The sequence below is a fragment of the Nicotiana tabacum genome, chromosome 6 (assembly GCF_000715075.1).
Source record: "Nicotiana tabacum cultivar K326 chromosome 6, ASM71507v2, whole genome shotgun sequence".
Lineage (NCBI taxonomy): Eukaryota > Viridiplantae > Streptophyta > Magnoliopsida > Solanales > Solanaceae > Nicotiana > Nicotiana tabacum.
In genome coordinates this window covers 120594078-120620376 of record NC_134085.1, presented here as the reverse complement: position 1 = coordinate 120620376, position 26299 = coordinate 120594078, and the positions used below count along the sequence as shown (strand labels likewise).

Genomic DNA, 26299 nt, shown 5'->3' with positions numbered 1-26299 from the left:
AAAACAAAAGAAAAGGGTTAGAATTTATGTTGTACGTAAGGCGGGAAGATTCTATTAATTGGAACCACATGAGAGTTCATAAAATAGTAACTTGACCAAAAGAAGAAAAAAGGAAAGGCTGTATAATTCTCCTTTTAATCTAATTGTGTGATGCAGTTATTATTTAGAGAGTTAAAACAGTTTTTCGTTGATCATAATTTTTTGCATATTTTTTTAAACATTTAAGACTATAATTGTTATAACATTTAATAATTTTTATGTAATTTTTAAATATATAAATTTATTTAAAAAATTTAAAAATACTATATCAGTGTGTCCCAGATACATATCGAGATTAACTAATTTGACCCTAATAATTCTATAGTATTGCATGAAATGGAACGAAGACGTAGTAAATGAACGAAAAAGAAGGGCATTTTCGGACAATTCGTCACTCCGCTAAAATTTTCATCAACAGAATCCTATCTTCCCTCGCCAGCCAAGCAAAGCAAAAACTAGAAAAGAGCAGCAAAGGAAAACCCTTCCGGCGACAATATCGCCACCTTCCCGCCGTCGTAATCCGGCGGCTCATATGACTCGGAGCGGTAACTCAAAACCTAATTCAGACAACGAAACCGACACCGCAAAAACATCGCCGCCAAGAGGCAGGGACGGTACTTCAGGCATGAGACTTGTTGTACCCTTACAAGGTGTAGTTCAAGGCAGAGGCGGACTTATTTTAGGTTCACTCATTCCTTGTGCTCTTTTCTACTTCCTCCAGTTCTACTTAAAACGGCACCGTACTAAGCCGTCTTCTTCTTCTTCTAATCCTCCGTCACCGTCCACGTCATCTCCGAACCTCGCCGAGTTACCACGGTCGTCTTCCCGTTTGAATCTGTCAACTCGTGATTCAATTGGTCGCGTCTTTTTATCGTCAAGGGCTAGTTTGGTTGCTGCACCGAATGATTCTCCGTATTACATTGGAATGGATAGGTTCCGAGCGGATCCATACAATGAATTGGATAATCCAGACGGCATTATTGATCTGGGACTAGCAGAAAATAGGGTATCTTCTATGAATTTATTTTGAAAAATTCTGCTAATTTATAGGTTTATCTCTTCATTGTTTTTACTGGAGAATGAATGATATTGCAATGTTTTTCTTCTGTATTTGCTCGAAGTTGTCGCTGGATTTAATAGAGAAGTGGCTTTCAAGCAATTTGAATGATTCGATGCTGGGAAGAGGTGGTGATGGATTGAATATCAATGGAATTCTTACGTACCAGCCGCTTGATGGATTGACTGGGCTGAAAGTGGTAATGCATTTTATTTTTATTCATTTTTTTTTTGAAATCTTTTCTACTGGAACTTGCTCCCGAGTATGGTGAGAGTTCTTGCCTTAAGGCCTGTGCTGTATGACATAAGTTCTTTTCAGCAAAAAATATTGAAGATTGAGGTTGGGGAATAGGAAATGGTGTTTGGTGAGATATTTACACTATGATAGGAGTAAGTGATACGAGTAGGAGTTTAGTGGAAAATAATTTATGCCTCAATGCCCAACTTGTTTGGGATTGAGGCGTAGTAGTTATTGTTGTTAAGGATCTCAGCTGAAATTATGTTCATCTTCTGATAATTGAATATGGCTAGGGAAAACTATAAGAATGTATAAAGAAAAATCTTTCTAGGTTGGGCAAATAAAATTCTGTTATACCCATGTTCACAAGTAAAGTTCTTGTTGTGCCTGGAATGGGAAAGATTGGGGTGAGCTGAGGCAGTAGGTTCAGATTTTGCTCGAAAATTTGATGTTCTTGTTACTTCCTCCGTCCTGTCCCAATTTGGTTATACATTTTTATTTATTGCCATTTATTAAGAGAAGAATCAAAATTATCAGTTAAGAGAAACATGTGGTGTCATATTAAACAAAAATTAGAGGCAAAATTGTACTGTATTCGGAAAGAGTAAAAGTAGGTTCTATACAACTTTTTCTAGTATCTAAAATGTATTAAAATCTTCTAATTAAAGAGAGGGCCACATTTGGGAGGAAGGAGTATTAATCAGCATCCCTAAAGGGGCACTTAAGCCTTGAAATTAGGTGTAAACACAGTCTGAGTACTTCACATTGCGTAGGCATATCTTTGGCATAGGCACTAAAGCATGCACCTTGGCTCTCATGGTCTCTGTCTTGAAGTTGGCTTGAAATTAGGTGTAAACACTTAAGCCTCATGGTCTCTGTCTTGAAGTTGGCTCTCATGGTCTCTGTCTTGAAGTTGGCACTAAATAATAAATAGAGCTAGCAAAGCAATATATATGGTTAACAAATTTCATGGATAAATATGATACTGATTAAGCATAGAAAATTAGATGATAGATCTAGTATAGATATTTATTTTGGTATACTCTTGTGTAGGAGGTTTTCTCCCAATATCAATAATATCATTTTGCGTTATTCCATAAAGTAAAATATTGCACCTTGCTTCTGGATCAAAAAGTTAAAATGTTTTTTGAATTTGATTGGCATGGTTCTGACTCCCTATATTTCACTTAATTGCAGTTATCATTTCTTTCTTTTCCATGTAATTGTTGTTTGTATTTATAGTTATTTTTTCTTGCATTACATATTTGTTTCTTTTTTTTTTCTTTCATTACATATTTGTTTCTTTTTTTCTTTCATCGATGCCTTTCTTTATTTAAACACAAGCTTTAATTGTACTTTGTTCTTAAAGTTTCAGCATAGCTTGATGCATTTTTAATGCTTTTCGCTTTTCACAACATCATCTCCCGTTGATCATAATTTTGTACCGAACTGTACGGTTTGCTTCTCTTTTGGATTTCTAAGATTCTTCAGCAACCTGAAGGCAGTGATCTGAATTTATCAACTTCTTGGCTGCCAAAATGGTCCTCATTAATGGAAAAAGAATTTAAAATGAGATTTTCAGATTACTGCAATCTGGGGCAAATCTTCCAATAGTTCACCTAATTTTCTCTCTTTGGGATTTAAAATATACTAGTGGTGGTTAATGTTCATGTAATTTTGGTTTGTTTTCCACAGTCCACCTATTTTAATTTCATTTTCTTTTGGCACTTTAATTTGTCTGCTGCCTAATAGGCAATTTTCAGGGCACTCTTATTTGTTTCAAACTCTAATTATATTACCTATATCAAAGGATTGCTTTCGAAAGGATATATTGTAACATTGTCGTCTTAATCTTGTAGGCCATGGCAGGCTTCATGTCTCAGGTCATGGGAGAAAAAGTGTCATTTGATCCATCAAGAATGGTGTTAACATCTGGTGCAACTCCAGCCATTGAGCTTCTGTGCTTTTGTTTGGCTGACCATGGGAATGCTTTGCTTGTTCCCACACCCTATTATCCTGGGTAATATCTAATTTTGCAACCTGATTTAAAATAACATTTGTCTTTTTCCATCTCCTGTATTTCTCTTTCATCTCCCTCTCTCTCTGTATGTGTATGCACACAGGTGAGCTTCGTCTGTAACCTAGTTTCTATCTGCAGGTTTGATAGGGACATAAAATGGAGAACTGGTATAGATCTTATACCTGTTCACTGTCGTAGCTCTGATACCTTCCTAGTGAACATCACTGCTCTTGATCAAGCATTTAGTCAGGCAAGAAAGCGAGGACAAAAAGTCCGTGGGATACTTATCTCAAACCCGTCTAACCCTGTAGGGAACATACTGAGTAGGGAAATGCTACATAGTCTCTTAGATTTTGCGAGGGAGAAGAACATCCATGTAATATTAGATGAAATATTTGCTGGATCTAATTACGGTAGTGAAGAGTTTGTAAGCATGGCTGAAATTCTTGATGAAGAGGATCCTGACAGGGACAGGGTTCATATAATATATGGATTGTCCAAAGACCTTTCTCTTCCAGGGTTTAGGCTCGGTGTTCTGTATTCCTTTAATGAAAATGTTGTGGCTGCATCTAAAAAGTTGGCAAGATTTTGTTCCACTTCAGCACCAACACAGAGGCTATTAGTTGCAATGCTTTCAGATGCTGGGTTCATCCAGGATTATATGAGAACAAACAGAGAGAGATTGCGAAAAGTGTTTGACTTATTTGTGGCAGGTCTAAAACAATTTGGCATTGAATGCATGAACAGCAGTGCAGGTCTGTATTGTTGGGTTAATATGAGCAGATTGATTTGCCCTTATAATGAAAAGGGAGAGCTAAAGCTGTGGGAGAAGCTCTTGAATGTAGCTAAAATAAACGTGACTCCAGGGTCAGCTTGTCATTGTATTGAACCTGGATGGTTCAGATGTTGTTTTAGTACGTTAGCAGAAAAGGACATTCCTGTAGTTATGGAACGGATACGTAAAGTTGTTGAACGTAAGTAGGCCCCCAGCTTAAATGTTTATAGCTGTAAAGTAGGATTGGCTCTGTTAGTTATGTCATCTTTTTTTGAGAATGCACGGTTCCTATTTTGGAATTCAAAGTATGCATCATTGACACTTTATACAAAAGTTGCACTCCTGTTGCCAATTTACAATTCCAAGCAGTATGGTAAAATGTTACATCTCGCACAAGTTTAAAATTAAGAATGGATAACAGAGATGACTTTCAAGGTGACATGGGATAGCTTAGCCCTTTCCAAAGTTGTGCCAAAGTTTGATTCAAGATGAGCATCTTTCAGATTAGTTTGAGTTGAAATTGCCTCTTCCACTTGTTGTGCAGTTCTCCGATGCTATTGCCAATTCCAAAGATGCAGCATCCAAAAGCATTATCGTCCATCAGTTCCTGCAGCAAGGATTATAATAGATGTCTTACAAATTGCAACCTTAGTTAAAATCTGTTCTATATATGAAAAGGATTAATTAGAAAACATCTTGCTGTTATTAATGCAGTGTGTTATGCCTGTGTTTGCTAGCTTCTGGGTTAAACAGGATAAGTGATTGAAGTTCTCCAGAGCACTACCTTAGAGATGCTCTGCTTCTGCATTTGTACAGTTTTCCTTTGGTAACTTCTTCGTCGGCTCATCATTATTAGCTCGCCTAGAGTTAGTGGATGCCTTATTTTGATGCTGCAGTTGTTGACCCGATCTAGATTGTTGTTGAGTGCTTTTGGAGGATCATGCGAACCTCCTTTTTCAGGGTAGCTGCTGTTTTGAAGAAAGCTTGAATTAGGTGACAACAAAGGAAAAAGCTTTTCCAGCAAAGCAGGCCCAACTAGACTTGTAGTTCCTGTTGCATAACTGAGAGCGCTGCTGCCGGTTTCAGAAGTTGGTGAAAGAGGACTCTTCAGCTGGCTGTCGTGTATGTCTGCTGTCGAAGAAGTTTGCTCCACAGGAATAGCACCTGAAAGGTCCAGAGTTGGTATGAGGCCATTAGCTAGGAGGGAAGGGGCTGAGCTGAAGGATTCATATGTTGATTCAGAATCAGATGCCTCAACTTCTGATTCTGACATCTCATTTTCTTCATGATAACCATGCTGATTGATGTAATCGCCTGTGGCAGCCCAGAAGTTGTCCCCACTTTCTTGCAAATCTCGAACAGTTGAAGGGTAGCCAATGATATTTTCCTGTGGAGATGTATGGGTGAAGAAAGGAAGTGGTGTTCCTGGTTTTTCTTCCCATTCAAAGGGGACAGAGGCGATGAGCTTAACCGGGGGCGTAAATGTAAACCTACTAGTAGTAGCGATAGGCGTCGGTTTCCAATCCTTTATTGGTATTCCTGGTCTTTCTTCCCAGATAAATGGAATGGAAATTTGTTGTCTCTCTCTCTTATTGGTGGAATTCCCAGAAGGGTTGTTTTCTGCCATTGGAGGAGTGTATATTGTCATAGCCATTTTCGTTTATTGCTGAGCAAACAGCATGCATGATACATAATATAGTAGAAGGTAAGTGGGTTAGAGACGTTTGCAACTAAACCTACATGCCAACCGCACCATTTCAGCAAAGAAAGATTAGGCAAACGTACTGTCTGTTATAGATAATATATATATTAATATGAATAATATGAAAATTTCTTTCTTAATTGTCTCTCTCTTTCACACGTGTATGAAGAATTCTTTGACTAACGATTTTTGGCATATTCTTTTTCTCGAAGAAGCGTGCTTTCGTAGCCAATTGAAGAACCGGTCAACAAACTTGATTAACCTTACCAAACTAGAATTTTTGGTTAACTCTAGATTTGGGTTCAATGTTCATTAGTAGTATACTAATGCTCTCTTAACTACTTCAGTAGGAAAAGTGCTGGGGTCCCCTCTCAAAGTTTGGTCAATTTGCTATATGGAACTCTTCGATATTGCAAATTTCATATGGTGCATTTAGCTAATCGTCCTTGTTTTCATTAACGATTCATTACTTTCATTAATATCATTGATAGCAATTCTACTTTCTCTAAAAATATAGTAAATGAATGCGCTTTTAGAAATACCTTCTAATTTCACTAGAAAATAGAGGCGATAATTACATACAAAACATCTGCGAAGAAAAAAAGCTTTTGGCACGCCATTTTTCTCTTGCGAAGCGAGATGAATTATTTTATTTCCTAAAGATTTATATGTTACACATAGTCTATCTATCATAAGATCCATAAGTATTTCGCAGCATTTTATCATTTTCTTAATTTTTATTATTCTAAAACCTTTTTTCCCGAAAGTGAATATATTTGCTAGGGTAAACGGGAATTATATATGACAATTTTATTAAACAAAACGAAACAATTTTAAAGAAAAATACTACACCAATTTTTTAGTTTGTGTATCACAAACATTATATATCACATAATTTTTTTGGGTCTTTTTTATTTCTCATAAGCACTAAAAATATAAAAAAATTATAAATATACTTTGTATATCACAGTGTATAATACAACAATAATGTGTATCTAAAAATATATAACACATTACTGATTGCATTATTTGTGTATCCCAATGTATAATACAATAATAATGTGTATCTCAAAATATATATCACAAAAATTGTGTATCACAATTTTATTAAACAAAAAGAAACAATTTTTTAAAGAGAAATGCTACACCAATTTATCCCTCTTAATTCAAAAGAAAAATAAATAAAGAAACAAACATTACCATCCAGCAACTAATCCAAAAGTAATTTTAATAAAAGTGCTACACCAATTTTGTAAGAAAAAAGACCTCATCAAAGTTAGGTATTATATATATCCTCAAAAATCGCAAGAATTTCAGGGAGTGATTATCTATCAAAGGATAAATTGAAGCATATCAAATACTACTTTTTAAAAAGAAAAAAAAAGAAAAAAGAAAGTACCTGAATATAGCAAGGAAAAGAGAACTATTCAGAAGACAATTACTATTTTTGTGGAGATGGCTATAGAATGCCGAAGTTTTTTGGCTTCTTTTGCCAAATATAATCTAAGGCAAAAAAATTGCCAGTTCTTATTATGTGTTGTCACTTGGTGTCAATTGTCCAACTTAAATTCCAAAACATTGTTTAACATAAATTTGACAATTCTTGTACATCGACAGAAAAGAAATACTATTATCAACTTATTATCATCTAATGAATTTACAAAGAATAATATTGCGGTAAAAAATACATCTTTAATTAAAATTTTGTGGCCATGAAAAGAAAAGAAATGCTTCCCCTAATATTTTAGTAATTACTGGCAATGAGGGAAAATAATGATTATAAATTTGAAAAACTGAAAAAAGAGTTAAGATCACATAAAAAAGTTGGTTTTCCAAATGGAAATCAAATTAGGATTTTGCTAATTTTAATATTTTTTTATCTAACTCTTACAGCGACTTGATGTATAGATCTCTCTCTCTCTCTCTTACTTTCTTATTTCTTTTGTTCTTTTCAAATGTTTGAGGGTTTGAGAGAAGGAGAATGTTGGGGTAGGGGAAAGGAAAAAGAGATTGGCTTGGTGGACATAGGACCTGCATCTCTAACATGCCACTTAGGTGCTCGCTAGTTAGTAACTCTAGATCATTTATTCCAAAAAAGTTAAAAGAAAACAGAAAAGAATAAAAAATTGCATGCCCCGAAATAATAATTAGGCGAAGCTAAATAAGGAAATAAACAACATTCCATATCCATATTAAAGAAGGCCGAAATTTTGATCGAACCGTAACTATTGTCCTAATCTGTGTAGGACAAGGATTTCCAAATATTTATCATATTCTCAAGCAAAAACCAAACACAAGGGGGAGAGGGATATTGTTAGATTAGGAAAGTCCTAGTTCGATCTTTATTTGGATTGCAAACTTCCTCTATATATATAACGGCAAATAGGGGTGTACAAAGGAAACCGACAAACCACACCAACCCGATAATTCAAATCAAACCGAGAAAAAAAACCCGATTATGGTTTGGTTTGATTTGGTTTGGAAAAAAAAACCCGACCATAATTGGTTTGGTTTGGTTTTAACTAAAGAAAGTCAAACCGAAACCAAACTAACCCGACATCATATATAAAATTTTTAGATATATTTAATATATAAATATACTTATTGTGATGTAATTTATAAATATTTCTTAAACTTTTTCGTAATTTTATAATTTAAGGTATTATTTCAAGGTTGAACTTAGAATTTTTGAATCTTCTAGTAAGTTTTGTAGTCATTAATATTAGTAACTTAAATAATGCTAACAAAAGCCCAAACCAAAAACAAATCAATACTAATGCTAACAAAAGACATTTAATTCAATACTACGAACGACAATGGATTGAATATCTATTTTTTTTTTTGCAATAATTTAGATAAAAATACATAACCTATTTTTATTTTTTCTTTAGCATTTAGTCATGTAATTAATACTCCCTTATTAGTCTACTTATTTTTGCATGACTTACTACTTTTAGATTATGTTTATTTTTATTATGACTTTTTAATTAGCAATATTTATATTACAAAATTTTATTGTCTTTATTGTTGAATTTTAGGATAATGACATGACACATCTCATATTTTGTATTATTTTCTCGGAAAATACCTTATATAGTTGTATCTTACTAGGATTAAAGAAATATTTTGAGCACAAGTTATATGTTTTGTGCTACGAAGATTTTACCGGAAAAAAATCGAAAAAACACGAATAACCAGAAAATCCGAGAAAAACCGAGATTGAAAAATCCGAGTTTTATTGATTTGGTTTGGTCTTTAAATTTAATAGCCCGACACAATTGGTTTGGTTTGATAATTGCAAAATCCGAATCAACCCGACCTATGTACACCCCTAACGGCAAAGATAATATCCGCTGCACTCATTAAATTGAGAAGAGCTAACTACACTACTACAGAAGAAAATATTCATTCAAAGGGAAAAGAATGATTTCTTGCGGCAAAGCAAAAAACACAAGTTTATGTGCAAGGGGTGTAATAAACCTCATTGAAGGAATTGTAAACAGAAATGAACAGCGGAAGTCAAGGGGAATTTTATTAGCTCAATCAATGTGTTACAATATTATGAAACCATAACTACAACTATTCCAAGGTCTTCAATGGAGTCTATAGAAGAATAAGAGAATTGGGTTAGAAGTAGGGGTGTTCATAAAAATCCGAAAAACCAAACCAAATCGACCAAAAAATTCGATACTTTTTGGTTTGGTTTTGGTTTTGAAATTTAAAAACCGATCAAATTTGTTTTGGTTTTGGTTTTAATAAAAAAAAACCGAACCAAACCGAATATAGAAGTAGCTATTTTAAATTTTAGAATTACACCTATATTTATGTATACTTTTATACAAAGTTTCAAAATTTTTATTAGTAAATGTTAATCGTTTGCACTTTTATTGCAGTTCTTTACCTTTACATTCTAGTTTGATTGGTAGTTTTCTTTTGTTAAGTGTAAGAATCTATTTCATGTTAAAAATAATATATTTTTAATTGAGTCCTTAAATTATTCATCATTATTTGATTCAATTATCATCAATATATCTTGGTAAATAATAGATTTCTCAAAGGGCAATTGATTTGATAATCTTACGTTAAAAATGTGGTCGCCGAAATATGTGTTTGGTAGTGTGTATGTCTTACATTTAAGAAAAAAACCGATAAAAAATCGAAAAAACCGAAAAACCGACATAAACTGAATCGAGAATAAACCGACTTAATTGGTTTGGTTTGATTCTAATATTTGAAAAATCGACTTACTTGGTTTGGCTTCTTTTTAGGAAAAAACCAATCCAAACCGAACCATAAACACCCCTAGTTAGAAGATAGAGAGAGAGTCGAGAGAGAGAAGGAAGGTGAAGAGAGAGAGAGAGTTAGTTGAGTACTAGTATTTTCTTGCTTGATTCCGTTGAGAATCTGTTACTAGTAGGGGTTTCTAGAACATTCCCCATTAAATCTCCACCCTTAGATCTTATTAGAAAATGTAATCTAAGACACATATCATAAGTGCTCTTGGATGCTCCCGATACTGCCACGTCACCCCCTTTATTCTTTCATCTTTAACCCCACTCTTTATTCACTTCATTTCCTGACTCATCTTCGGCCGACAACCTTAGGTTCATTACAACACCCCTCGGATGAAGAAAGACCTTGTCCTCAAGGTCTGAGTGAAGCCACAAAATCAGGAAATCGGCCCTTAATATAGCCCCAGTCTTCCCATGTCGCCTCTTATTCCTCTAAATTTGTCCATTGCACCAACACTTTAACCCCCACCGCATTATTGACCTTAACCATTCGTCGCTGCAAGATTGCTAATGGTTAAACCAGCACCTGGCCTTCTTCGTCACAAATCAGAGGCTGTTGCAGTGGAGAGATCTATGGGCCAACATGTTTCTTGAGTTGTGACACATGAAAGACCGAGTGGATTTGAGATCCAGGTGGAAGCTCAAGTCGGTAAGCCACTGCTCCTATCTTCTCAGTAATTTTGTACGGTCCGTAATACTTAGCACTTAGTTTCAAGTTTCTTCTCACTGCTACTGAGGTTTGCATGTATGGCTGGAGTTTTAGATAGACTAAATCTCCCACCTCCAAATTTCTGTCTAACCTGTGTTTGTCTGCATAAAGTTTCATACGAGCCTGTGCTTGATTCAAATTCTCCTTCAAGTTCTGTAGCATTTGTTGTCTCTGAGCTATAAGCGGTCCTGCTTCTGTATTTGTAGAGTATGGTAGGGATCCCAAGGGAACCTGTATAGGTAGAAAGCCATACAGGGCTTGAAAAGGGGTGGACTTTAGCGAGTTGTGGTAATTGGTGTTATACCACCACTCAGCTAATGGTAGCCACTTCACCCACTGTTTAGGATTAGTGAACACCATAGATCTCAAATAGGATTCCAAAACATCTGTTGAGCCTTTCCGTTTGACCATCAGATTGGGGATGATAGGAGGTAGTCATATTCAGCTTAGTTCCCATAGTTTTGAAGAACTGTTGCCAAAATTGACTAGTAAAAATAGTATCCCTGTCTGTTACAATAGTTCTGGGTAATCCATGTAGCTTTTATATATCCCTTACGAAGATCTCAGCTACATCTTGTGTTGTATAAGGATGTTTAAGGGCTACAAAATGGCCATACTTAGTTAGTTTATTCACTACCACCAATATAACCTCCATACTACCAGACATAGGAAGTCCTTCAATGAAGTCCATGGCTATGTCCTACCATGGCATTTCTGGGATAGGCAAGGGTTGTAATAGACCTGGGGAGAGCACATTTTCTGTTTTCATTCTCTGACAAACATCACATTCTGAAACCTTCTTTATTATCTCAGCCTTCATGTTGGGCCAATAGAACACTCCTTTAATTCTTCTATAAGTACCTATTTGTCCTTCATGGCTACCCAAGGGTGACTGATGTAATACCTCAAAAATCTTGTTTCTGAGGTGAGCTCCTCTTCCTACATATGTCCTCTGCTTATACCTTATAATTCCCTATTGTAAGGTATATTGTTGTTTGCTGCCAGGGACTGTTGTTGGCTCAATAGTCAACTGTGCCACTGTAGGATCATCCTGGTAGCTCTGGACAATTTCCTGCATCCAAGTAGGTTCAGTAGTAGTGATGGCAGATAGACTGGAGTCCTCTACCTCTCTTCTAGATAATGCATCAGCTACCCTGTTCTCTGTCCCCTTTTTGTATTGTACTTCATAATCCAACCCTAGCAATTTAGTTAAACCCTTCTGTTGGAGAGCAGTTGTTACTTTCTACTCTAATAGGTATTTTAAACTATGATGATCAGTCCTGATAATAAAGTGTCCCCCTTGTAAGTAATGTCTCCATCTGTCTACTGCTGCTAGGACTGCCATATACTCTTTCTCATAAATAGACAATCCCCAATCTCTAGGGGCTAAGGCCTTGCTAAAAATGTTAATGGTTTTCCTTCCTGCATTAATACAACTCCTATTCCCCTTGAACATGCATCGGTTTCAACCATAAATGTCTTGGTGAAGTCTGCCAATGCTAAGACAAGTGCATTGGTCATTGCTTGTTTAAGGTTGTTGAAAGCTATTTCTGCTTCCTGCCCCCACTGGAAGGAGTTCTTTTTAAGTAGGTTAGTTAAGGGCTTACTGATTACCCCATATGATTGCACAAACCTTCTATAGTACCATGTTAGACCCAAAAATCCCCTTAGTGTTTTAATTGACTTAGGTACATGCCAATTTACCATAGCTTCTATTTTGAATGGATCAGTAGTGACTCCTTCCCCAGTAATAATATGGCCTAGGTACTCCACCTTGTCTTGGCCAAAAGAATATTTAGATCTCTTGGCATACAACTGCTCTCTTCTTAAAACTGCCAGCACCTTTGTTAAATGTTCATTGTGTTCCTGAATAGTAGGACTGTATAATAAAATGTCATCAAAGAAAACTAAGACAAACTGCCTCAAGTAATCCTGGAACACATGGTTCATAAGGCTTTGAAAGGTAGTAGGAGCATTAATTAACCCAAATGGCATTACTTTAAACTCATAGTGACCCAAGTGTGTTCTGAAGGTTGTTTTGTGGATATCTTCCTCATTCATCCTAATCTGATGATACCCTGCTCTCAGATCTATCTTAGAAAACTAAATATTTAAATGCTAAAATTTGTAAAATCTTGGGGAGGGTCAAAAATTACATGTCTACAGTTACGGAGGTCTGTTTGGGATTCCGAGCCTAGGAATTGTTCCGTATGGTGATTTAAAACTTGCACGCAAAAATTTTTGTGTCATTCCGAGTAGTTAAAGTAAGTTTCGGCGCTTTCGGAGTAAGTTGGAAGAACTTGAAGTTCATAAGTTGATTCAATTTGGTTTGGGGTGTGATTCTTTATTTTGATGTTGTTTTATGCGTTGCGAGGGTTCGAGCAAGTTCGTTTTATGTTTTCAAACTTGTTGGTATATATGGGCGGGGCCTCGGGTGTTAATAGGACTAGGCACAGACCAAGTTTGGACTTAGGAGCAACAGCTGAAGCACCAGGTTTCTGGTGCAATCGCACCTGCGGGGCTATGGCCGCAGGTGTGAGCTCGTAGAAGCAAGCCAGCAGCCGCAGAAGCGGCCCAGCGTAGTCAGCCCAGAAACCGCAGTTGCGGACACGGTGGGTGCAGATGCGCGATCGCAGAAGCTGTTAAGGGACTGCAGGAGCAGAAGACTACGCAAGTGTTGCTCGTCTGCCGCAGGAGCGACATCGCAGAAGCGAGCCATTATTCCACAAATGCGAATTTAGACCAGCCAAGGGAGGACCACATCTGCGATGAGATTTCCATAGATGCGGCCAGTGAACCGCATAAGCGAAATTCACTAGAGGCAGAATGGTTTATTTAATGCAAGGCTTAGGCTATTTGGCTCATTTTCATTCATCTCTTGGGCGATTTTGGAGCTCTTGGAAGGAGGTTTTCACGTAGCACTTTGAGGTAAGTAATTCCTATACAATGTAAGTTTTAAACATAGATTATGGGTAGATTTTAACTTGTAAAATGGTAAAAATCGTGAGTTTAGATGACAAACCTAGAGTTTGATAAAAATGAGATCTAACCACGGAAATGGTTATGGAATTTAGTGAAAATTTATATATTTGAGTTCGTGAGGTTATCAGTAACAATTTTCTTCGAAAACTTTTGGAATCATGGCACGTGGGGGTGGGGGTGAATTTTAGGGATCTTCCAATTGAGGTTGGGTAATTACTCAAATAGCTAAATTATGAACTTTCGAATATGTATTGATTAATTTATATAACATTTGTCTAGTTTCGGATTGTTTGGCACCAAGTTGAGGCTTTAGAACGAGATTTTGTGACCGAAAAGTAAGCTTGAGACGAGGTAAGTCTATTTTCTAATCTTGTAAGAGGAAATTTACCCCATAGGTGATTTGAATTAATATGTGCTTCTAATTGTGGGAGCTACGTACTCACGCGGTGACGAGAGTCCGTGCGTAGCTACTAATTATGCTTATATCCGGGTAGTTTATGACCCAAATTATATTATACTTCTGATGTTTGCACCCTACTTGTTAATTTAAGTGCTTAAATCATATTGAAACTTGATAAAGGAATTGTAAACGATCAAATTTTATTTACTTGAGTTTTGACGGTTACTTGACCGCTAATAGGCATTGGTGCTTCTTTGTATATTAGCCTCTTAATAATCTTTGATTTGGTTGTTTATAAAATATCTTCTCTTCTTGTGGAGCAGGCCGAATGCCTCGGCAGTAGAATAGATGCATCTATGGTTCATGCCATTCAACCTTCGGCAGTGCACAAATTATATATTTGTATTTTGGATCGGGGTCGTTCGACTCGGCATAATTCGTTCGTAATAATAATACTTGGAGCCCAACTACACTTGATATCGTTTTATTAGCTTTAGAGGTTAAATTTTTAAATGATGGAAATTGATTTGGGATTTACGATCAGTAAAAGAATCGTTTATTTATTTCTTGTTATTGAGTTTTAGTTTCATTTATATAGCCCATGCTTATGTAAAATTACAGTATTTTATCGTTAGCCCATAGTAAGTGTCGAAGTCGACCCCTCGTCACCACTTCTTCGAGGTTAGACTAGATACTTACTGGGTACATGCTGTTTATATACTCATGCTACACTTCTGCACTAATCGTGTAGGATCTGAGGCAGGTGCATCTGGTTATCATTCCGGCGCGCACTCCTGATTCTATGAGACTTTGCGGTGAGCTGCCTTCCGAGCCCGTTCTGCAACACTCGAAGTCTTTCTTTTGCTTTTCCTTCCTGTCTACTTTATTTCAGACAGTAGTGTGAGTATTTTGTATATTCTACTAGTGGCTCATACACTTATGACACTAGGTCTTGAAAATTATGCTAGTAGACACTTGGTGATTTTGATTATTTATTTTGCCTTATTTGCTCTTAAATTTGTTTATTTCTCATTTTATTTAATTTTTAACTTCTTATTTATTGAATAATTAAAAATCAACTATTTCAAATTTCTTAAAGAAACAATCACATAGTTAGTTCATTGTTGGCTTACCTAGCGGTAACGTTGGGAGCCATCACAGCCTATAGGAGAAATTGGGTCGTGACACATATTTCACAGTTGTCAATATTATTTGAGTCTAAATCAGATATTAATTCTAGCGATTGCATTTTCTTTATATACGTGACATTAACATGTCCTAGTCTAGTATGCCATCAAGAAATAGACTCAACCATATAAGCAGAAGAATAGGCATTTTCTTTGTTAATATTAGAAATATTAAACATAAATAAACTATGATTACAATATTCATTGCCCACAAAATATTAGTTTTGATCAATACGACCTCATCATTATCAAAAGAAATCTTCACTCCAACTTTCCCTAATAATCCCACTGGAACCAAATTGGTTTAGATATTAGGAACATGCAATACATTACTCAATACTAGAGTTTTTACCATATGTAAGTTTGAGAAAAAAATTATCCTTTCCCAAGAACACGAGTTGTTCTTGAGTCACCAAGATAAAAAGTTTCTTCTCCTTCCTCAATCTGGGTATAAAAAAATATTTATTTTTGTGATGAACCAAAATGTCTTCTTTAAATTAAATAATCATCTCAGTATTTTAAGACCTTGAAAAGCGGTATCAATAATTCCTTGACTTGCGTGCACAGTCCGTATAATTTTCTGGAAGGTTTTATGTGAAATATTGATTAAATTGTGAATTAGAGCTTTAAAACTCAACTGAGTTGACTTCGGTCAACATTTTGAGCAAACGAATCTGGATAAAGGATTCAACGGATTCTACTCTACAACTACAAATCATTATGACAGGGGTTCGGGTAGCCGGCCAGCCTAGTCAATATATCTAATTACTCGGGGTGCTCCAATAAGTTCTTTTAATGCAATGCCGACATGAGCTTCGTATAATGGTTATTCCAGTTATCTAGCATAGACTCAGTATAAGCAGCTGAACCCTCAAAGGGATTGTTATGAATATGGTAGTACTAGGCATATCATGGGAAAATTGTCCTAGACTTGGGAGAAACATATTTTATAAAAGCACTCAGGCTACGTGCCCCATTGCAGTTACTACTCCACTTAAATGACTAGCTAGAGGTAGGGGTCAGGATGTTAGAGGTGGATGTGAGACTCTTAGAGGTGGAGACCCAACCCGTTGATATATTTTCTATGGTATGGCTGAGGTCGCAACACCAGAGGGTATCATTATATGTACAGTCTTGAATTATTATAAAGCAATAATTTTCTTAACTTGATTCGGTTTTGAGTATCGAGGCAAGTCCTCCTATTGTACTCCACTTATGAGTGAGCTTCGTAATTCTGAAATCTGCTTATGTGAATGCTCCTGTTGGGAGATTCGATGGAGATGGATATGTCTATCATTATGTCTTGTGATTTTGTTAAACAGAAAATATTTGAAAGAAGAAAATGAAATATTTCGATTGGCACGCTGTGCATAATACTTGTGATTCAGAATTCAGGATGAGTGTCACGACCCAAACTGAAAGGCCATGACTAGCACCCGACCACACTTGCCGAGCACCAACGTACATTTCATCTAACCTTCATTATTATCTTTTAGGGCTGACGAGATCAATATAAATGGTAGACCTAGATCATGGACAACCAACAATAAAATATGACGGCATGAACATACATAGCAGGGGATGACCAGACAATCAAGAAACTACATATAAGGTATGAGCTACCACACTACTATGAAAGACTATACAACAAAAACTAGCCGACAAGGCATACCAACTATATATGAGCCGACACCTGTCTATGAGCCTCTAAAAGAACATAAGTGTTGCAACATAGCCGGAACAGGGCCCCGACATACCCATAATGTCTATAACAAAAATTGCATACCAAGACCAAGGCAAGTCCGGAGAAGGGATCTCGCCAATCACAGCTGAACTGGACAGTCTACTGTGGTGGGGGAGCTGCACCTGCCTGTCTATCAGGACCTGCAACATGACATGCAGCGTCCACAAATAAAAGGACGTCAGTACGAATAAAGTACTGAGTATGTAAGGCAAGGAACCATAAATACGATCAATAATGTAAGCAAGGATAGAGAATATACAACCTGTAACATCTTAGTACCTCTGAGGGCTACTTACATGAAATACATGATACATATGTATAAATACATAAACCTTTAAAGCATTCGCCTCTGTGGGCATCATCATCATCATATCGTACCCGGCCATAATAGGCTCGGTAGAATCGTACCCGGCCACGTGGAGCTCGGTAAAATCCAACTGATCAGTGGTTGCACAATAGGTGCCGTACCCGGCCAACTATAGCGTGGCTCGGTAGAGTAAAATAGATACATATATATAATGCATGCTCTACTCATGGAATCACATTCTAAACCTTTCGGAGTGACGTAAGGTCGGTATCCTCTGTACACGTTATTAGGACTAACTCTTCACTATGAACCTTATAAGAATCAGGAAGTACCAACAACATTGATAACATAATAATAAGAGAAGCAACATTAACATCAATCGTTCCATAAGAGGGAAAACAATGTAAGTACTGCTAGCTTCTAAGAGTAGAGTATCTTTGGAAGCTCGTTCATTACATTATGTACAATCGGAGTCGTGCAAAAGAAGGAAAGGGATAGCCTCACATACCTTGTATATACTGCCCCAATCTCAAGCTATGCAATTGTCAAAACTCCTTAGTCTACAATAAGAGAAACGATACTATCGTTATCATTTAAGCGTCATAACTATTATGTATCGACCACAACCTATTTTATGATGAAACGGACAGCACCTCCCCTATATATATGACCTCACACCATTCAAAACAATCACCAAACAGCCCAAACAACATCAATAATAAACATATTAAGCCTCCCAAAATAGTCCACACACAGCCTAATCACTCCATACATACGACGACCACCGTAGTCGTGTCAAACAACCTGGAAATGTTACGAATAACTATCAGCCCATAAATCTACATATATATGGTGTTTCTACACAACCTTCCTCCTCCAAAACTCCACAAGATAGTAGTAAAATACGCAGCCCAACAACAATGCAAAACAGTCCACAAAACAATAACATTACTACCAAGCCTTTCGATATATATCTCACAAGTTCTAGCTTCAATGGCTTAGACACAACTTGGATAATCTTAAATACATATAGAGTAATAGGTTACTTACCTTTATATAGAAAGAAAAACTCCAATTTGACCTTAAATTTCCATGAAATATCCCTCCAATGCTGCCACAACAACAACAAAGCGAAACTAGCGATCAATTAGTGTTTTTCGGCACTAGAATCACTTTAGAAGGCTTGAAATCACCTAGGATTGATATTAAGAACATGAGGGAGTATTTACAGAACATAAACCCTTTAAAACCACCTCCCACACGAGCTGGAACGACACAAAAATGAGCAACAACAAGAAGAACAAGAGACTTACTAGCGCCACGGAATTCCCGACACTTGATTTGTGTTGTTTGCCCTTTTTTGGGTCTTGAATCTTGAGAGAACCTTGAGAGGATGTTCCTAGGGTTCTAAGGTCTGAAAATAGTGAAAAGAAATGACTTAAAATGGGTTGGAGTCATCCTATATAGGTCCAAATATCTTAAACCGCCTTAGTGGGCCCCATAGAGAGGTGCTTGGCGCAGTCTCGCGAAAACGCGAATATCTCTCTACTCCGAAATCGTATCGATGAACGGTTTAATGCGTTGGAAACTAGACTCATAGATCTTTAATTTGGTTGGTAGATCACCCCGTAATTCCTTGTAAATTATGATAAAAGATTAGAAATATTTGACCTAATGTTTAAGTAAAATTATGAACCTAAGTTGCGACAACTTTTGTCGACTTTTGTTTCATAACTCGTTTGACTTCAAAACTTATGATACGGATATTATATGATTAAAATACCTTAATAAATGACCTCTTGAGTGTATTAAGCACCGCTAGATTACCTGAAGATACGAGTTACAACATCCTTGATTCGTTTAACTTCTAATACTGGTTAATCACCCTTATACACTCTTGTATCACTTAAGACCAATAGGATTGACTTCTTATCATCTCAAAGATAATTCCTTTTTGGATTTATGTTAACTAATATATGGCATGAACTAACACATGTGGATATGGGTTGTAACAATGAGATCCTTGCATTTTAATATAATGAGAAATATTTAAACCGGGCTACAAGTTGCGGTAGATGTTATATAAGGACGAGGTCCTTGCGGTGGAAAAAAACATTATGTGTTTAAATGCTCTCTTTGTGAATTTAAAATTTGTACTATAGTACTTATAGGGAGTCATGCCTATTAGACTCATTTAAAAATTCTTGTATGAATATCTTTGTGCATAATTTGCTAGATTTGTATTGTAATTATTGAGTTTTAGACTACGAGATGAGTGCCCGGGGAATGTAAATTGTTACTCGTTAATTCGGGTAAGTAATTATGAGATCTTCATGCCTCGTTGTTAGTAAACTAGAGGTTTGAAATGAGATTTTGCTAACATGAGGTTAATTGGTGATGTTATAATCTTTTATGAACAACTATTAAGACCAGAGATATGGTTATGGTCATACATATGATGTGTTTCATGTCAAGATGTCATTGTGATAATGCCGTGCTTGTAATGCGGAGATTAATGTTATTAATATATACTTTGTGGTACTTTGTTGGATTGTGGACATGTTGTTAGGAGTTCTTTTAGTGTTACTCTGGCAGGTGGATAGGCCCAATTACAGGGGAGACTCTGCCGAAATTTCTGAAAAATTTGGGAGTTAGAAAAATTTGGGATATTGAGATGTGCAAAGAAAGAAATAAGTTACATTATGTGTTTTAGGACATGCTCTACTTCTCATTTGAGGACGAATGGCCCTAAGTGGGAGAGAATGTAATACCCCGTATTTGATGGGTGCGTAGGCACGAGTTGCTATAGCCAGTTGAGACTAATATCGTGTGTTGACGTAAAAATCGAACCTTTCTGGAAATGATTGGAGTGTAAGAAATTTGGTCTTAAAGTTTACAAATATGGATAAAGGAAATAATCTCAATTGAAATGGTGTTGTCGGACTTATGTCGAATGCGGTAATGTGGGATCAATTGCGAATATTTGTGTAAAAGTAAAATTATCAATTTGGTAACGTGAGAATAATTCTTAGTACGTTCGAGGACGAACGTTTATTTTAGAGGTGGAGAATGTGATGACCCAAAATGTCATCTTTAAATTAAATAATCATCTCAATATTTTAAGACCTTGAAAAGCGGTATCAATAATTCCTTAACTTGCACAGTCCGTATAATTTTCTGGAAGGTTCTATATGAAAAATGGATTAAATTGTGAACTAGAGCTTTAAAACTCAACTGAGTTGACTTCGGTCAATATTTTGAGCAAACGAATCCGGATTAAAGTTTTGACCATTCCGGTAGTTCCGTATCGTGATTTGGTACTTGTTCATATGCTCGAAATCAAATTCGGAGGTCCCTAGATCAAATTATCGCCATTTAACGGAATATAGAAATGTAAGGCTAAAGATTTTTTAAGTTTGACCAGAGATTTGACTTTTGAGAAAAAGACCCCGGAATAGAATTTTGATGATTTCAATAGCTTCGTATGGTGATTTCGGACTTAGGCGCATGTTTGGATTTGGAAGTCTGTAGGATAATTCGGCGCATTTTTGCGAAAGTTGGAAAATAGAAGATTTTTGGAAAGTTTGACCGAGGGTTGACTTTTTGATATCGGGGTTAGAATCCGATTATGAAAATTGGAACAGATCCATTATGTCATTTATGACTTGTGTGCAAAATTTGAAGTCATTCCGGGTTGATTTGATATGTTTCGGTTCAAAAAGTAGAAGTTGGAAGATTTGAAAACTCAAAATTCAATTCAATGCGCGATTCGTAATTTTAGTGTTGTTTGACGTGGTTTGAAGCCTTGATTAAGTTTGTATTGTATTTTGGGACATGTTGGTATAATTGGTTAAGGTCCCGAGGGCCTCGGGTGGATTTCGGAAGGTTAACGGAATGGAAATCGGACAAAAAGGGTTGCTGGAATTTTCTGCTGCAGAAGTTGTCTTGGACAACAACTATGCAATCGTGGAGCTTATTTCGGAAGCTTATATCTCAAAATACATAAGGAATTTGTACATTTACAAAACATGAAAGTTATAGCCCTTGCATCCTAGTTTCCAGAAAGCTAAACCATTTATCATTTGGATATATGTACAAAAAGTTATGGTCGATTGAATAAAGGCTGATAATGTTGTATTGAAAAGTTTCCAGAACTTTCTGATGCGAGGAGGCTACTTTGGAAGCTTATATCTCGAAATCTATAAGGACACTAAAAATGTGCAAAACATGAAAGTTTTAGCCCTTGCATTCTAGTTTTCATTACATTAAACCGTTCATTATTTGGACATTTGTACAAAACGTTATGATCAATTGAATAAGGGCTGGTAAAGCTGTTTCTAGTAGACCTTTAGTGACGACTTTTAGTGACAAAAATGGCTTTTAGTGACGGATGGGCAGAAACATTTAATCACAAAAATCAGTCGCTTTGCCATTTCGTTTTAGAATTTTTGGAGCTCGGTACTTGGGCGATTTTCACTTGAAAACATTGTTCCTTATCCTACATTGATTATATTTCTTGATTCCATACGCATTTACATCATGAATCCATGAATTTATGGAAGAAAAATCAGATTTTTAGCCAAATCTTCCAAAAACGAAAATTTGAAATTTGAAAGCCAATCTGATATTGGATTTTGGTAAAATTTGTATGGTTGGACTCGTGGTTGGATGGGGGTTCATATTCCGTGATTTTTGTCGTATTCCGAGACGTGGGCCCCACAGGCAATTTTTGGGTTAATTTCGGATTTTGTTGGAAAATTAGTATTTTCATATGGAATTAATTCCTAGAATATGTATTGAATGAATCGAGTTAATTATGACTAGATTCGGGACATTTGGAGGCTGATTTGAGCGGAAAAGGAATTGCGAAGTAAGATTTTGCTCGGATTGTGGTAAGTAACGGTTATAAATCTGGTCTTGAGGGTATGAAATCCCGGACATTGTGTCATATGACTATTTTGGAGGTAACGCACATGCTAGGTGACGGGCGTGTGGGCGTGCACCATAGGGATTGTGACTTGGTCCGTCCCGCGAGACTGTGGAATTAATTGGCCTACTGTTTAATACATGTTCCCTCTGTTTTCATAGAAATTGATTGTACTTCCTGGTAGAAATCATGTTTAGGCCTTATGTTATCACTGTTGAGACCTGCGAGGTCGTGTACTTGCTGAATTAGCTACTAATTGTTGTTTTGTACTTAGTCATAACTTTTCTTGCTTATTATGCCTCTGTCTCTTGCTGTTCATTGTTGATACATGACATTACCTCTGTTTGGGCTATTTATATGATTTTTGAGAGCCCGAGAGACTGGAGAGATTGATGACTGAGTGAGGCCGAGGGCCTGATCTATGAGGATATTTATGGGATCGGGTTGCACGCCACAACATGTTGTTACTGATTTATGACTGAGTGAGGTCGAGTGCATGATCTGTGAGGATATTTATGGGATCGGGCTGCACGCCGCAGCATGTTGTTACTGATTTATGACTGAGTGAGGCCGAGGGCCTGATCTGTGAGGATATTTATGGGATCGGGCTGCACGCCGCAGCATGTTGTTACTGATTTATGACTGAGTGAGGCCGAGGGCCTGAGTGATTTATGCCACGAGGTGGCTTGTTATAGCGCTTGTCACACCTCCTTTTTTACTACACCCCGTAAGGGGCATAAATATAAGGGAGTTTTTCCACTTAAAGGACAATCGAAACGGGATAGTTTATTTATTAGAAGTCAGAGTCACCATTTGGGATATTTTATGGTGTCCCAAGTCACCGGTTGAATCCTGAATCGAGGAAAATATGACTCTGTTTAACAGTCCGCGAACCAGAAATCCGAGTAAGGAATTTTGTTAACCCGGGAGAAGGTATTAGATATTCCCGAGTTCCGTAGTTCTAGCATGGTCGCTCAACTGTTATAATCGGCTTAATTATCTGATTTTAATCAATTATGAACCTATGTGCCGATTTTAACTTTTTAACCGCTTTTAATTACTTTCTAAAGAAGATTGCACGTTGTTTAAAACATGCCTTTGGATCACGCCACATGAAATGCACCCGCAATCCTAAACATATTTTATTCAACGTTTTAAGACTTGATTTGGATCACATGAAATGTACACCCGAGTTTTAGGAAGGTAAATTATTAAAATAGCGCGCCTAAAGCAACTACGCGTTTTAACTTTGCGAGGGCCATGGGAAATTTGCTAAATGGCGCGCCTCGATTCTAATTTCAAAGGATGTTTGAACTATTCTTTCGAGGGCCATAAAATGTATGTTTGGCTAATATGACACACCTTAACTAATTAATGAGCGTAATTAATTGGTTAAAAGACATAAGGGAATTTCTACTTATTTTAAGCCAATGTTTGAGTTAAACTTTAATAACTAATGAGCTAGTAATAGACAAAACCAATGTTTGATTGTTGAAAGGCCTAGACTGGCCGTAAGCCCAACGACTGGCTGCCCAATACTGCCTGCCCAACACGAGAGAAAACAGGGCTCAATCATGAAGCCCAGATTGATAATCTAATTGCAGAAGGGGAAATCGATCACAACTGGGCCAACGATGGCAGCCCAATTTCAAGATATAAAACTAATACTTGAAGTAAACTACATTGTTATGGAGATTTAGAGTTTGAACAAACACCAACGACCTTGAGCCAATGCAAAGCACATTCTTGATTGCTAACATACATGCTGAAATAAAGTTACAGTTCCTGATTATCAACAGCTCATATGTAGGTTGTTTCATCATTGAAAGTCACCAATTCGAATTTCCAGCAAGAAGAAAACAATTTAAAGTTTCAGACAGACTTCATTTATTAACAATGGACTTGGAGCTGCCTAACTCTAAACCTTGAAAAGAAAGCAAACACAGGCTGATTTCACCTAAATCAAATAAGAGATTTTCCTGTATTGCAACATAGTACACTTCATGCTCAAAGAACAACCAATCTTATGCATCTTAAAGTCAGAACTACTACTAATCAACATTGAAACTAAATAGTGTCTTCAGTAGAGTATTACAGCCATTCGAATCAGCTATCAAAATACAATAACATGCAATGAATTTGTTCAAACGCCTAAAGGTAAATAACTACAAGTTAATTAACAAGGCTCACATGAATACAAAACTAAATAATCAAAAATAGGCTGCCGTAAAACATGGTATCATCAACATTCTCATTTCCATTTCAACATGTCATTTGAGGTCGAATGAGTACCTGATTACAACAAAGATAAATAAAGATCTTTGAGAATCAGCTTAAAGCAACACCAAGGTAGCAAGTATAGCAGCAGAGGTCAGCAGTAAAACCAAACCAAACAATTTCCAAAGATCCAGCAGTTTCAGCTTTTTAAACCATTTTTACCCAGATAGAACCAGAGTTCTTTGAAGCTTTTTAAATTCTGGTGGAAACTCAAGATTAAGGAGCAGATTCAGATCTAATTCCCACCCCAAAAGATGCAGAAATTTTAATGTATTTTTAGAATAACTTCTCTCAGCCGTTTTTGCTTTTCAGTATTTTTGGAGTGTTCAAAAGCTGCCTGGAAATGAAGGGAAAGAGATCATATATAGGCATGTCTAAGGAAGCCCTAGTACAGCTGACCAATTCCCTCCCTACCCCTTCTTTCTTAGTTGTTTTTACCCTTTTTAACCTTTTAGAAAAAATATCTGAAACCCTCAGCTCTCATCTTATCCTCTAGAACCTTCTATGCTAACAGAAAATGATTCCCTCAAACCTCAAATCCCTAAATTGACCCTTGACCCCTGTATTTACCCTCAGGCAACCAAAATTGGGTCAAGTTATCCCAAGACCCAGCCCAAACCCATGGGTCTGTATACTATATCCTAAACTTACAACTTCAGACTATCAATCAAAGAGCATTGAAGCTCAAATGACCCGGGATGTTCAGGTCAAACGTAAGAAAAATGCAGGGAGGGAAAAGAAACGAGTCTCAGAGAACTCAAATGAATTAAACCAAAAAGAGAAGAATTTTTTTTAAAATCAATTTAGCAATAATTCGAACCTTATAAACCAAAATCGGGTAGAACCAAACAAATGAATCAAGAAAAATAAACAGTGAACAGGCGACTTAAGAGCATTTAATCACAATTATATTATCAATGAACTATGTTAACGAGAATTCAACCGAAATAAGAAAAAAATGATATAAAGAAGGAGAAACACATACTAAAGCTATCAGAGACAGGCATCGCTTAACAGACTTGCTGGTTTTTGGTCTTGCATGAGGCCGATGAGCTTCGAAACGAATCAAAGTCCATGCTAGTCACTCATTCTCAAGGAGAAAAGTCGGCTGGCATAAACTTCGAACCATTATCGGCCCAGAAATGCTTGAACTCTGACAAGGGGAGCAAGATTAGGGTTCATGGAACTTTGGTCTTTGATCTGAGATTTGACGAGCTAGGCTATGATTCGAAGGTAACAGGCTGGAGATTTGGGATGATGGGACAAAAGGGGTTCTAGGGTGTTATTTTGGGATCGAACCGAGGTGGCGCCGCCACCGGAGAACATAGGGGCGGCGTTAGGGTTTTCTTTCAAATCAAGATTCGATACGTTCTGGGCTTGTTTGATGGAAGGTGCTTGTAGATTTGGACTGAGGGAGTTGAGGAGGGTATTTGGCGTTAATATGAGGTCGGTTTGTGGTGGCACCGCCTCCGGCGGTAGGGGATTTAGGGGCGTCGTCGTTAGGGTTTGGCAGGGGCGGGTTGTGAGGGAGATGAGTGAGGGGTGGGGGGCAGGTTTGGACATTTAAATACTAATGGATCTGGGCTTCAGGACCGTCCGATCAAGAAACCTCGACGGGCCTGATCTGTTGCCCATGAAACGATG

General features: G+C 36.9%; 2 protein-coding genes across 2 annotated transcripts; one reads left to right on the top strand and one right to left on the bottom strand.

Annotated features, from left to right (window-relative positions):
* The first annotated feature begins 420 nt into the window (after positions 1–420).
* Positions 421–5970, top strand: LOC107823648 (putative aminotransferase ACS12). The gene is made up of 4 exons (XM_016650332.2): positions 421–1045; positions 1161–1295; positions 3193–3353; positions 3492–5970. Exons 1-4 carry the CDS (start codon positions 572–574, stop codon positions 4333–4335), a joined length of 1614 nt encoding a protein of 537 aa, XP_016505818.1. The 5' UTR covers positions 421–571; the 3' UTR covers positions 4336–5970.
* LOC107823649 (uncharacterized) lies at positions 4420–5782 on the bottom strand. The gene is made up of 2 exons (XM_016650333.2): positions 4913–5782; positions 4420–4735 (listed from the first exon to the last, which is right to left on the bottom strand). Exons 1-2 carry the CDS (start codon positions 5780–5782, stop codon positions 4628–4630), a joined length of 978 nt encoding a protein of 325 aa, XP_016505819.1. The 3' UTR covers positions 4420–4627.
* Positions 5971–26299: the final 20329 nt, after the last annotated feature.